We start from the raw sequence: 13835 nt of genomic DNA, 5'->3' as shown, positions 1-13835 counted from the left end.
CAGCAGGCAAGACAGAGAGCCGGTGACTGGGTGGTAACTGTGCACTGCTCAGGTTGGGGTCGGGGTGGGGGGCACAGCCCAAGGCCCCTACTTCCCTCAGCTGGGTCTTGGTCACCCGTGGCAGGAAGGACATGATGAGTCCTGAGGGTCTGGTACAAGGTCACCCTGTGCTCCTTACTGAGTAGTTTGTCCTGTGGCAGCTGCTTCAGTGGTAACCACCTGGGGATGAGTAGAACCTGGCCAGGTCACCCGGACATCAGCCATCTGTTCATGTATGACCTGGAACAATCCTTTTCCTCTCAGGGCCTCAGTTCCCCCATATCCATCAGGGTATTGAAAGGCAGGGCCCCATGCTGATTAGTCTGTTTGTGAATGGAGTTCCGAGTTGCAATGGGGTAGCCTTGTGAACACCCCTGTTTATAGTCTCATGGGACACACGACGGAGGGTGGGTAGGAACTTAGCTCTTGGGGCTTCATGGGAACCCAAAGAGTTGCACAATGCTCTGGCGGCAGCTGGCTGACTCTGGAAAAGTTGTTTTTCACAGACTGCAGCTGGCTGAGCAGCTGAGGGTCAGCCCATTTGGCTGGGAGGAGTCAGGGACCACTCCAAGGCTGGGAGAGGAAGGGGTTGCTATGGCCACCCACACAAGGCCCTGGAGCGTGGGGGACTGGACCCCGGCATTTGGTGAGCCCTCTCTAAGAGTTCCTGGCCATCTCTGAGGGTGTGAGTTGTGTGACCATGACCTCACTGAATACCATAGCTCAGAGCTGAAGGCCAGTGGGTCAGAATCCAGATAGTCAGCTCAGAAACTCCACCTTCAGCCTCCCATTTCATATAAAGTCAACCAGAGACCAGAGAAGAGAGCAGTCGGGTAGGAACAGGAAGAGAGGAGACAGTTGGGGGGCACTTTGGAGCCCAGACACCCCTGTGTGCCTTTTCATTCAGGGCAATAGTATTAATTTCATTTTACAGCTGGGGAAACTGAGGTATCCACACCACCTTGTACTGGGTCAGGCTTTTGGGAGGCCCAAGGGGGCTTGTGGGGTCCCATTGCTAGAGCCAATAGGGTTCCAGACAGACCCAGGACAGTACAGTTTGGCTGAATTGGTGTCTGAGAGAAGGTGGTCAGGGCCTAGGAAGGAGGACTCATCTGGGGTGCCAAAGCCTGCCCCAGTGCGGGTGGGAATGGACATTGAGGGAAGTCGCACTTCTGTCCACCATGTGAACACATGGTGGACACATGGTATGAACAGCAGAACACAGGGTCTGAGATGTTTATGGTGACCTGTGGTGTCTTCATGTCAGGGTCTCCACAGACGCAAGCAGGCCCTTCTGGGTTTGGTCCAGCAACGTGGGAGCCAAGAGACAGGCATGCCGGGAGGAGCAGACACTGCGTGGACTGTACCCGGCTGTGAAGCCAGGTCTGGTCTCTCAGAAGATGCTAGTGCTGGATGTACTGGGACAAGGGGTGGACAGAGGCGGGTAGCCAATGGGTGACTAAGGCAGGATATAGCAAGGGGTTGGAAAATGTTGGTACAGCCATGCTGTGGTAACCTGTGCCTGTGTCTCAAAGCCGAGAGGGTGGCAAGTGGGTCAGCAGCTGCTCTCCTTACAATGTTACTTGTTGCCCCTTTCTAGTCCTTTCTGCCTGGGCACAGAAGTAGACCCCCCCACCTTCCCTTCTAGTTAGTCACACAGCACATAGCCAGCCAGCCTCCACAGCTGACAAAAATGAGGACATCTGTCTCCAGGGGGTCCCAGGACAAGACACTGATGCTGCTCCGGATGTCTGAGTCTGGGGAACAAGAGCCCTAGAGTGGGTGACTCAAAAGGCCTGCAGTTTGTGCTAATGAAGCAGCCTGAGTCATACAGCTGTGCAGACCCTGCCCTTGTGTGCAGGTTGAGCTAGAAGGTTCCAGATCCTTCTGAACTCTATGGTACAGAGCAGCATGGTGGTGGGTCTCCTGCCCCACAGCCCTACACCAAGCTCTTCTGAGAATCTCCTCTTGGAAAATGTCTGCTCCCAGCCACTGTGGGCTATGGGTAGTATTTGTGAACAGAAAGAAAAAGGAGAGGAGAGCAGAGACAGAGCTCAGCCACATGGCCAAGTATGCATGGAAGGGCTTGGGTACTCGCTGGGGGCCACGTGCCCTTCTAACCGCTGTTGTTTGCCACAGCGGCCAGCAGCTGGGTAGTGTGAGGAGGGAAAGGTAAAACCCCAAAGCTGGATGCGAAGGCACAGTCCCCAGAGGCCCCATGTAAGGCTGCCCAGAGCATCAGGCGGCCCTGATGCCACTCTGGTTGACACTGCATAAACCTGGAAAGGCCGCTTACAGGTCTCAGATCGGTGTGGAGCCCCAGGAAGACCCCGGCCGGGGTGTGTGTGTGTGTGTGTGTGTGTGTGTGTGTGTGTGTGTGTGTGTGTGTGTGTGTGCAAACACCTCTCTGGCTGACAGTCATGTGCTTGTAAACTTTAATTTTGTACAGTAGAGAAACATACAGTACAAGCAGCCCGGGGAGTGGGGGCGATTTTACAGCAAAGCTCACAAATACACTTGAAACACTAGGGAGAACCAAGATGCCTGCCCTTGGGAGCCTGCTGGCTGCTGGGCGGCAGTCTTCAGAGATGGCTGGCGCACCCAGAACTGCGTGCAGAGGTGAAGTGGCTCAGTCCTTGCACCTCAGGCAGGTGCCAGCTCCCCCTTTGGCCACCCCATGGTCACCTTGGGAGAGTGAGCTCTCAGGATCGGAGACTGTGTGATCATGACACTCTGCTTCCCGGCTGCCTGGGCCAGCACAGGGCTCGGCTCAGCAGTGAGGGGCATTTACCTGCTCCGGGTCAAAACCCTGGATTCTCCAGGGGACAGCTGTAGGGCCTGCCCCCCCACCAGGGATGCCGGGTGGCAGGGCAAGCAGCCCCTGTCTTACCATGAGGGGGTGCTGAGGCAGATGGAAACCAGATGGGGTCAGGAAAGCACTTGTGAGGGGAGAGGTCTAGGCACTGGGATGTAAGGGAGGTGGGATGGGAGGCAGGCAGGCGGGCCTTCCTGAGGGGAGAGGCTGGAAGCTGAGGGAAGGGCAGACTTCCAGGGAAGTTTCTAGGAGCTTCTAAATTCAGAGAACTCAGAAGATGACACCAGGAGCATTTGGTCCAGGGGACACTGTGCTTCCTCCATTGGAACTGGAATTCAGAGTCGAGGCTGAGATACAGACTTCTGGTTAGGCCCAGTCTTGGACTCAGCCCTGGATGCACAGAGGAGCCTGCTGACCCTGCTGAGGTGCTGAGGTGAGCAGTGCTTCATCCTGATCTCATGAAGGTTGGGACTCCGCCTTCTGTAGGCTTTGGCATGGCACTGGAGGAAGGTAGCCTCACATCACCACCTCAGGTGCGATGCTGAAGAGGAGGTCATCGTTCCCCCGCTGCACCTCCAACAGGAGTGGAGACTCATTCAGGACTGCCTCCTGCAGCTCACTGGAGTCCACCAAGGGGCGTCCATTGACTTTGACGATGATGTCGCCATCTTGGATGCCTCCTCTGCCAACCAGGAGAAAGACCCTCAGCATGCACATACAAAATAATTTTGAGAAATAACACACCAATGGAAAGCTAGTGGCATCACCAGGCCAGTGATGTTCAAACTCCAGAAGGAGGAGTAGGCCCACCTCCCCACAGCAGGCTACTTTCCAATGGGGCCCCCCAGATCCAAGAGCCACAGTTCAAAGCCACTGATATGACCTACCCATCATGGCATGGATGAGGTAGAAGCCAGGATGCCAGGACATGATCATATGGGACACACAGCCTCAACTCATGGTGTCCCAACACTTAACATTGCTTTGTTTGTTTGGATTTTGGTTTTTTGGAGACAGGGGCCCATGTGGCTTAGGCTGGCTTTCTATCTAGCTGAGGCTGGCTTTGAATTCCCAATCCTTCTGAGTCTCTCTCCAAAATACTGAGGGTACATACAGGCTTGTGCCACCATAACAGGTCTGTACCTAACATTTCTGTAGTTCTTAAAAAACAAAGACTTTATCTCATTTTGCCAGGACAGACTCTGGGATAGGGACTCTGTAGAACCATGTCCTTTCTACAGATATGAAAACTGAGGCCCCAGCTCCTTCTGGAGAGAGGGAGGCTTGGAGACAGCTTTTGGCCCAAGCAGAGACTCTTCAGCCTCTGCTTCGCAAAGGAAAGATCCCTCTGCTCCAAGGACAGGCGTGGCCAATGCTCTCAGGGACAGTTCATCCCTCCCATGGCTCAGCAGAGAGGCCAAACTCCACAGCTCCTTGCCAGGAACTTGCAGGTCACCTAAGGTCGGTGAGGAGGCCCAGCCCAGGCCCCAGCACACACCTCCCCCATGTCTGAGCGTTGCCTCTGCTGGCCGAGCATACCTCTGAGAAGGTGAGTTGGGAACGACCTCTTGCACATATATCCCGCTGCTGACCGCTGGAAAGTCTGGGTTGGCGGCCTTCAGTTCCTCCACCAAACTGGAAAGGCAGTTTTGTGTCAGCCTCTGTCCCCAGCCCAGCTCCCTGGCATGTGGCTGCCCCCTTTCTGCCACTACCCAAGCCAGACAGTCTCCTGTGGGCTCTCGGAGCACCCTGAGCCCCATGAGCTGGGGCTGTTTAGTGGCCACAACTGGCTTCGAGTGTGGAAAGGGGACAGCTAGATGGGAGGACAGGATCTAAAGGGTGGCAGAGGAAGTGCAGATGGGTGGGTGGATGGACAGAAGGCTCTGGGTGGAAAGGTGGGGAATGATTCATTCATGGAGTGGACGGCGAAGGCTGGACAGATGATAAGTGGACGGGTGGTTGGGGAAGCAGACAATTAAAAGATGAGTTGGTATACTGGTCGTAGGTGTAGATCGTTTACAGTTTGCTCCCTAGACTGACAGCTACTGAAGCAGGAAGCGTGAGTTGGGGTGGTTGGTGGATATCCCCGAGTTAGCCCCAGCACTTCACAATGTAGTGCGGCTTCTTCCAATACCCTGGGCTGGACTTCCCCCCATCCCTCCTCCCCAACTCCCTTCTTTATCACTTTCATCCTGTATTTCCAGGCAGCTGCCCTGTTCTGAACCTCTACCAGGGCCAGACAGAGCCAAGAGGTGGGTGGGAACACAGCCATCTCCTTAGAACTCACAGTCAAAGTGGCAGGCAGCGGGGGGCGGGGGGGGGGGGGGAGGCCTGACAGGCCATTCCGACACTGTGGGGCACCACAGTGATAAAGGAGAGTGGGGTGTACAAAGAGGGGGGGCTCTTCTACATGAGTGGCCTGTGGAGATGGAGAAATGTCCGCTAGGACCTCAGAACATGACCATGTTTGGAAAGAAGGTCTTTGCCACTCTAGTTGGTCAGGGATCTTGAGATAAAGTCATGGATCTGGGCAGCTCTTATATCCAGTGACTGGCAGTCTGAGGTTCACCAAGGGTGAAGGAGTGCCAACAGCCAGGAGGAGTCAGGAGACACAGGAAGGGCGCACCCTGGAACCTCAGAGTGTGGGGCCCGTGGGACCTCAGTCTCTGGCCTCCAGAACTCTCAAGTAATATATTTTGGTTGTTTTAAGCCACCCAGTTTTAATTACTTATTAATTACTGGAGGCTTCCTGGAGGAAAGGGGCATCTGAATGGAGTTGTAAAGGAGCAAAAGGAATCCATTAGGCAGTGGTAGTGGGTCTGACCCCTCTAGCACCTGCCAGCAGCGGGGCATAGTGGTCAGTATATGGAAGGGGTTCATGGGAGGACGGGACAGAGGGATGTCACCAGTGGCATTCACCTTGGTGTGATGGTCCGCATCCGGATGCCAATGAAGCGCTTCTTCCAGTCTGGGAATGGAACACAGTGGGTTCAGTTAGGCTACATAGGCTACAAGGTCACTGCCCTTGAGAAGGGAACCTACAGGAGACTCAGTAGGATGGGAAACCAGGAGCAAGTTTGCTTATGGGCAGGGGCCTGGGCCTACCCTGTCCTTCTGATTGCCCTCTGGAGCTGAGACATATCTGGCTCTAATCTGCTCCTGGCAGGTGGCTTCAGTCCCCCCTGACCCTTCATCTGACCCTTCACCTTTGCCCCCAGCTGAGCTCCTTCCTCACTCCAGCTCCTCCAGCTTCCCCACCGCTGATGCCCCAGTGTCCTTACTGGGGCAGGAACTCATCTCCCTCTGCCCTCTCTGTACATGCAACATCATGTGACGATGCCCGGAGAGCACTGGTCACAGTGAGGTACAGTTCTCAAGGGCCTCCCCAAACCTCTCCTCCCCCACTTCCCTGCTCCCACCCACCCCCTGATGTTCTAGTGAACCACTGGAAAGGTTCAGAACCCAAGGCAAGGCTTGACACATTTCAAGTTTTCACTTCACTAAAATTCCCTGGACATGGTGGAATTGAACCAGAAATCAACAGTAGGAAGAGTCTGTGGAACCCAAATGCATAGGAAGTGACAAGAAGCCGTTTTCAGAGATGAGAGGAGAAGGAGAAATGAGAGAATATTTTCAACTACATCAATGAAAATATTCCTAACTAAAACTTCCAGGGTACAGAGGCTGTTCTCAGAAGCAAAGACCACAGCTAAACACCCATGTCAGGAGAAAAGGACTCAGGCAGGCGGGATGGCTCAGCAGGTAAAGGTGCTTGTGGTACAAGCCTGGTGACTTGATCTCGATCCCCAGAACCCATATAAGGAAGGAAGGAGAGATCTGACCCCACAAAGTTGTCCTCTGAACCTCTACATATGTGCCATGGCATGCACCCACCTTCTGAGGCAATAATACAAATTTTAAAGAGATTTATTTATTTTTGTTTTATATACATGAGTACTTAGTATGTATTATGTGCATCACATGTATGCAATGCCCATGGAGGCCAAAAGAGGGCATCAGATCCCCTGGAAATGGAGTTACAGCTGCCATGTTGGTGCTGGGAACTGAACCCAGGTCCTCTGCAAGATCAGTGATTATTTTTAACTGCTGTGCCATCTTTCTAGCCCAATAATATTTTTTTTTAAATTTAAAATGGAAAGTCTCAAACTAGTGGCTTCTGGTTCCTTTTAAAAAACAAGAAAAAGGTAGCAGATGAAACTCAAAGGAAGCAGAAGACAGGACTAAGAACCAAAGAGCCACAAAACAGCCCAGCAGAGATAGAAATGAACCCAAAGCCAATCCTCTGAAATCAATAAAATGGATAAATCCTTACCCAGTGTGATCATGAGGAAAAGACAGATCATTACCGATGTCAAGAATGAGAGACAAGGTGTCGCTGTAGACCCTCAGACCTCACAAGGCTGCTAGAGGAGCTATCCAGTGCTTTGTGGCCATGCATTCCACCACTGAGGGTCTGAAAAGCCCCAAACACTTATGTCCATTCAAGAAGAAATGAATGGCCGGAAGCCCTCCATCTAGCAAAAAAGTTGATGAGTGGTTAAAAAATCTTCCCACAAAGAGTTCAGATCCAGATGATGTCGCTGCTGAAACCAGTAGTTTAAGGAAGAAACAGCCCAGGTTCTGCAGATGCCTCCAGGGGACTCAAAGTGACCCTGGTGTCTCCTGACCAAACCCAGAACTATATCAACAACCTCTCATCTTGATAGGGACAAAACTGCTCCAAAGGATTACAGCAAATCAGATCCAACACACCAAATATATAATCCATCACAGCTTCGAGATTTAGTCCAGGAATTCACAGGATGGTTTAACATTCAAAGATCAGCCTGACCTAGTGGTACAGGTCTGTCACCCCAGCTACTCCAGAGGCTGAGCCAGGACAGTGGCAAGTTCAAGACCTGCTTGAGGTACAAAGCGAGTTCAAGGCCAACCTGGGTGATGTACTGGAACCCTGACTCAAAATAAAGTTAGAAGAGGACTGGGAATATGACTCAATGGTAGAATACTTGTCTACCTTGGATTTGACCTGGATTCAGTCCCCAATACTTAAAAATTATGAATCAGCAAATGTGAGTTATATTATACACTAAAAAGGGAGGGGGGAACATACTATGACCTAAGCAGACACACAGAAAGCACTGGGCAAAATTTCACTTTGTGTGCCTATGAGAATCCAGAAACAGAAGGGAAGCTTTTCAACTTGATAAAAAGTAAAAATAAAAACTTTAGCCAGCAGTATGCCTACTGGCATGAGACTGAATGCTTTTTTTCTGTGGGAACTGGACAAGGAAGGCCATTCCCAAAAACTTTATTCAACATTTTAGTCAACTTGGGGAATGAGGTTGGGCCATTCAGATAGAAAATGAAAGGACTGTCTTTATTCATAGACCACACAATCATCTACAATAGAAAACCCAGTGAAATCTACTAAGAAACTACTAGAACCCCTGAGTTATCAAGCATTCAACATACCAAAGTCAAATTTGCTTGTAGATTCTGGTAGCAGGCCATCAGAAATTGGCCAGCAAACTGTATACTCAGTATAACATACGCTGAGAAGAGCCAGATGCTGTGGTCCCGGATCTGAGGGTGCAACACTGTTAAAATGCCAATCCCCCCACAAAGTCTTTGACAGACACATTGTGGCTCCAATCGAAATACCATCAGGCTTTTGATTTTCCTCCATAGCAATCGGAAAGCTGATTCTCACCTGTTTCTGGAACAAAGGAGCTCAGAGAGCAGAGATGAGGAGGAGCAGCGAGTGGGAGGACTCAGAGCACCTGACCTCAGGACTTCCTGGGAGAGCCACGTGGCACGAGGCCACCCGGCACTGGGACAAGAGCGAGCAGCTTCGTTTGTGGTAAAGTTGGGAAACCACTTGGGTGGAAAAAAGGAAAGTCCTTTGAGAAGATGGTGCCGGAATAATCCATTATCCAGAGCAAATGATGAATGAGTAGCGACAATGCCCTGGGGCGTAGGGCTGGAAGGCTCTGGATCCCACCTGAATCACAGACGCATGCGCATGCGGCTGGAGTTCTGAGGCCTGACGTCTGTGGTGTGGCTGGAGTAGCACCACAGTGAGCTGGGCTCTGGTGGCTGGTGATGCTGGGTGATGGAGTATTTGTGGGGCCAATGCAGATCTACCCAGGAGGGAGGGCCTAGGGACTGGAAGATGGGTGGCAGAAGGGCATAGGACTCAGGGAGGATGAGGGGGTGCCCTTAACTGAGGGATCAGCAGGTGGGGTTTCAGTACAGTGCCTCTGATAACTCACGTGATGTCCCATAAACACATGTACATTCAGCTCACGCAAGAAGAGGCCGGGAGGTGAGGTGGGGAGTACAGGGCTTCACTGTGGATGCCACCTAAACCCAGGAACCTGCATCAGGACAGGATGAAGCCCAAGCTTGGGTATCCAAGATGCTCCTCCTTTGACACCTCCACTCAGCCTGGAGCCTAAGGCCACGTTTAAAAAGCACAAAGCTTCAGCTTTCCGGGGGTGTGGAGCAGGGGCGGGGCTCTGTTGACTCTAAGGCTGGGGCAATTGTATCTGTCAGCCTTCCATCCTGCCCAGTCTCTGTGGGAAAAATCACTTCCGTAAGTCACGTGCAGCCCAACTGGAAAGAGGGGAGCACTGGTGGGAATCTTCACTTTGCCCCCCCCCCAAGTATCCCCCACTTTAGTGAGCATCACCAACAGAATCCTAAGATAGAGAAAGGGGGGGGGGTTACCTTAAAGGGCTGAGACAGCTGGGTACCCGAGAATGTCCTGGACCTAGAGAGCAGTGGCTATGGTATGAACCACTAAGCCATTCTGGTCATCGTCGCGCACACACACCCTCCAAACAGTGTCAAGGGCAAAGGTCAAGCCAGGGGCTTCACACATTCTGAGACAGGGTGGAGGGTGCCCACCCCTAAGGGTAGGCAGGAGTCACAGATGACATTATTCCCATAGGGGTTCCTTAGTGTAAGCAGATCTTAATGATTCTTCCTTCTTTAAATAGGGTAAGCATTTAGGAGAAGGTCATTCGGTCGCTGGAATGACCGCGGACAGGCCCTTACGCTCCACAGCCTTGAACAGGGGCTATAAGCCAAGCAAAGCCTTCTTTGGCAGCCCGTATGATGGTTGTGCACACCCCAGAGTCCTTGGGGGTGGGGGCAGGGGGCCTCCACTCCAGCTGCAAGAACCTCGGCCACCACAGCTGCCTCTGGAGCCAGGAGGAAGTCTCACTCCCGCCAGTCCAGCTCCAGACAGTTCTGGGATGCCTCACTCCAGCCTGGAGAAACCTTGGTGACCTCCACACAACCCTGGCAGCAGCAGCCTTCAACAAGTTCAGGGGTGGGGTGGGGTGGCACCTCCCTGGTGGCGATGGCGGGAGCTGTCCATCACAAGCCGCTTGTGATGAGCAGAAAAGCGGCTGCGCTCATGAGAGACTTGTGATTGGTGGACAGGAAGCCGTACTGTGATTGGTAGAATCCTACCATGCTCTTTCTAGCTATATAAGGACACATCCCTCAGCCCCTATAAAGGCTTCTTACTGACTGGTCTTTTGCCTGCTTCTGATCTTTTGTGAACTGGTTGCACAAAAAGCAGAAAAAAAAAAAAAAAAAAACCCAAGCTCCCAGCCCGGTTGGCAGCAGCAAGGAGAGTTCCAGAGAGCCACCGAGAGCTATAGACCCTGACACCCGAAGCTCAGAGCTGTGGCCCCAAAGGGAGCTGAGAGTTCCAGAGAGCCACCAAAGAGGTACAGACCCTGACACCTGAAGCTCTGGAGAGTTCCAGAGATCAACAGAGGAAGACTCTGAAAGAAAATGGCCAAGAAACAATGCTATAGACTGAAAGACCATGAAGAGCTCAATGAGGGTGCAGAGATTCAGTCTCTAGACAGGGAGAGCGGCGGCGAGGAGAGTTGAGGAGCGGAGGGTCTCCACACCCCGTGCTCTGCAGAGATGTAATTCTTGGAACGTTAGAGGTCCAGTGTGAGCCCCCGTGTCTCAGGAATATCGATACGGGAGCTGCCCTTGGCTGGTCTGTGATTTCTCCCAGGTCGGGGACAGAAACCCAGCCAGCTGTCAATGACAGCTCCTCAGCATTTGGTCCCCTCCCCTTCAGCACATAAGCCTCTCCCTGGCTCCTATACCGCCTCTTGACTTTTGGTAAACTGGTGTCTTGTTTGGTAAACCTTCAAACGAAGCCTGACTCAACCGTGAGAAGGTGGCTATGCCCTGACGTCTCTTTGCTTCCTCTCAGTCACTGACCCCCGCCCAACAGCCAATGTGCCCTACTTACCATTACTCCTTCCCCAAGGCCCCACAATACCTAGCCCATGTCGGTCCCCTGCTCTGAAAGTCTCCTCAGTACCACCCCACAGACTGGCTTCCAGGAATGTGGGACTATCCATCTCCTGAGCTCCTCTGCTCCCCATTTTTCCTACCCAGGCCCATCATTCAGAAGTCATATCATTCCAAGGTCCGCTAGGTTTCCCTCCCCACTAGAGGGAAGGCTCAGAGGGCAGTGTGCACACTTATGAGCAGGCAGGGCAGCTCAGCCAGTCATACACTTGCTGTGACTGCCCAGCCTTGGGAAGGAGCTGAGGTTAGGACAGACCTCTGGGTCCAAGGCTAGCCCATCCACAGTTGTCAAGGTTCCCAGAGCTGTCCCCGGAAGGATGCAGAGAAGCACAGCAAGATTGCTATGCTGCCAGTGGCTCAGGGCCCAGCCCAAGCTCCTCTCCAGGCCCTGCTTCTGTGGCAGATCCCATGTACTTCCTAGGCCCACCCACCTCCCCATCTGGACTCCAAACATGGGAGCTCCCCAAAGGGAATCTGTGACCTGAGGAGGTAATGGTGTGCTTTGCCCACTGCCTGCCTCTCCTGTCACCCTAAAGCTCCTGGCTCACAGCCAAGGGGACAGCTCCCCTGAACAGTACTGCTCTGGTCACTCAGGAGTCTGAAAACCCCCAGAGGCCCCTGCACTAAACCCTGGATGAGAAAAGAGATGTACTTGATGCTTCCCTGATTTAGTAAAAGTAATGTGTTAAAGAACTTAGATTAACTGGGTTCAGGTCATCCAATGTTTTTATTTCAAAAAGGAAAAGCATAAATAAGCACAAATTTCAGAAGGACTTTAAATCAACAGACTCCACTTAGCTAAGCCTTGTCAGACCCTCAGGTGGTAGGCACTGTCCTTAGGTAGGGATGGGGTGAGCATTTCCCCAGAATAAGTGACTGGGACACTTGTGACTAGGACAATCGCTCTCCAACAGAGGAGCAGATCTGGCCCCAGTGAGTTCTTATCTGAGAGTGGGAGTGGGAACAAGGGGACAGGAGGCCACTGGGCCATGTCCAGCACCACATTCACCCACAGGCCAGTCTGTGTGGATGGAGCTCTGATCCCATAAATAGGATAAACTGGAAAGTCCTGGTCACTAGAGGAAGGGCCAAGGCTACCAACGGAGCAAAGGTGGGACCCTGGGCTAGTTCTGAGCTTCCTAGCAGCAGAGGGAAGAGGTGGCTAGTTCCCACTGTTCACCAGAGGTGCTCTGTCTGTTCCTGTCATCTTCACACGGGGCCACTCGGAACAGAACGAGGCTCCTCAATTGCAGTTCTCCATGGGAGCAGTCTCTGCTGTACTGGGGTCCGTGTGTGTGTGGCTCGCAGGGCCGCAAAGGGAGGGGCAGGCAGGAGGAAGGCCCCTGCTCTCAGTGCAGTGCTGGTGAGAGGCCGAGGGGGAGATAGGGAGGCAGTGTGAGAGGGTATGGGCAGCAGGAGCTGGGGTGGAAGATACAGCAATTGGCAGCCCACTGGGCTGAAAATGGGAAGGTAAGGGCCACCAGGAGCCTGACATCAGGAGTGGGGCCCTTTTCTGGACAGTGGCCATGATCACTAACTAAAAAGATTAGCATGCTCTCACTTGGAAAGCTGCTTTGTCTTTGGCAAGTCCTCTTCCTAGAGGGATGCAGATGGCCACCCAGAAGGGCAAGAGGGACCAGAAATGCCTGTTTCGACTGGAGTGAGGGGATAGGGGCTGACAGGAGGTGACTCCCAAGGATTGGGTTCTTGGCCTTTGCTCCCTTGGAACAGAAGATACCCTACGAGGCTGACTGTACAGGCTGAAAAGAGTACTTAGGGATGCGTAGACGAATGGGTGGAAACATAGATGAATGGGTGGAAGCATAAATGGATAGGAGGAAGAAGGATAGGTGGATGAATGGATGGATGAATCCATAGATGGGTAATTGATGGATGCATGAATGGATGGGTGGATGTGTGAGAGAATGGATGAATGACTGGGTGTGTGTACGAGTAGATGAGTAGATAGAAGGAAGGGTAAGAGGATGAATGGTTAAATTAATGAATGGGTAGATGTGTGAGCAGATTGGGGGAACAGAAGAGTGAGTGGACATGTGGATAGATGGATAAATGAATATAATGATGGACAGATGAATGGGTAGACTGGTGGATGGGTGAATGAGTGAATGGGAAGGTAGGTGGACAGAGATGAATGGATGTATGGATAAATAAATGAACAAGTGAGTAGATAGTAAATGGCTCGCTGGCTGAATGAATGGATGAATAAATGAATGAGTGGGTGAATGTACAAATTGATGGATGGATAGATGGGAAGATGAATGGGCAGGCAAATGAATGTATAGATTAGTGGGTAGAGTGGTGATAGGTTGATGGATGGGTGGATGAATTGGTGGTAAATAGCTGAGTGGGTAGGCAAGTGAATAAATAGGTAAATGGATGAATGGAAGAAACAGTAAATAGAAAATATGGGTGGACTGGCACACAGATGAATGGGTAGATTGGGGAATGGGTAAATAGATGAATTCATAGATGGAGGGTTGGATGTGTGGGTAGACGAATGGTGGATGGATGGGTGGGTAGACAGGAGGACAGCAGAAAGAAAACACTATTTTCTGCCAACTAAGAAGAGTCCCAGGAGTCCAAGTTTGGA

General features: G+C 52.1%; 1 protein-coding gene across 2 annotated transcripts in view; it reads right to left on the bottom strand.

The window, feature by feature from the left end:
- Positions 1-2460: 2460 nt before the first annotated feature.
- The window catches only part of Htra3 (HtrA serine peptidase 3), a 29245-nt gene continuing 17870 nt past the window's right edge, over positions 2461-13835 (bottom strand). Inside the window, exons 7-9 of one of the 2 annotated variants that reach the window (XM_006985583.4) lie at positions 5774-5822; positions 4394-4489; positions 2461-3536 (exon numbers count right to left, since the gene is read on the bottom strand). In XM_006985583.4, the coding sequence (XP_006985645.1) occupies positions 3371-3536; positions 4394-4489; positions 5774-5822 (311 nt within the window). In that variant the 3' untranslated portion in view covers positions 2461-3370. Of the gene's footprint in view, positions 3537-4393; positions 4490-5773; positions 5823-11932; positions 12585-13835 lie in introns of those variants that run through there. The other variant, XM_006985584.4, reaches the window with a different exon arrangement.

Source organism: Peromyscus maniculatus, chromosome 10 (genome assembly GCF_049852395.1).
Source record: "Peromyscus maniculatus bairdii isolate BWxNUB_F1_BW_parent chromosome 10, HU_Pman_BW_mat_3.1, whole genome shotgun sequence".
Taxonomy (NCBI): Eukaryota; Metazoa; Chordata; class Mammalia; order Rodentia; family Cricetidae; genus Peromyscus; species Peromyscus maniculatus.
The sequence above is the reverse complement of the archived record's forward strand: the minus strand, read 5'-3'. Positions and strand labels throughout refer to the sequence as shown.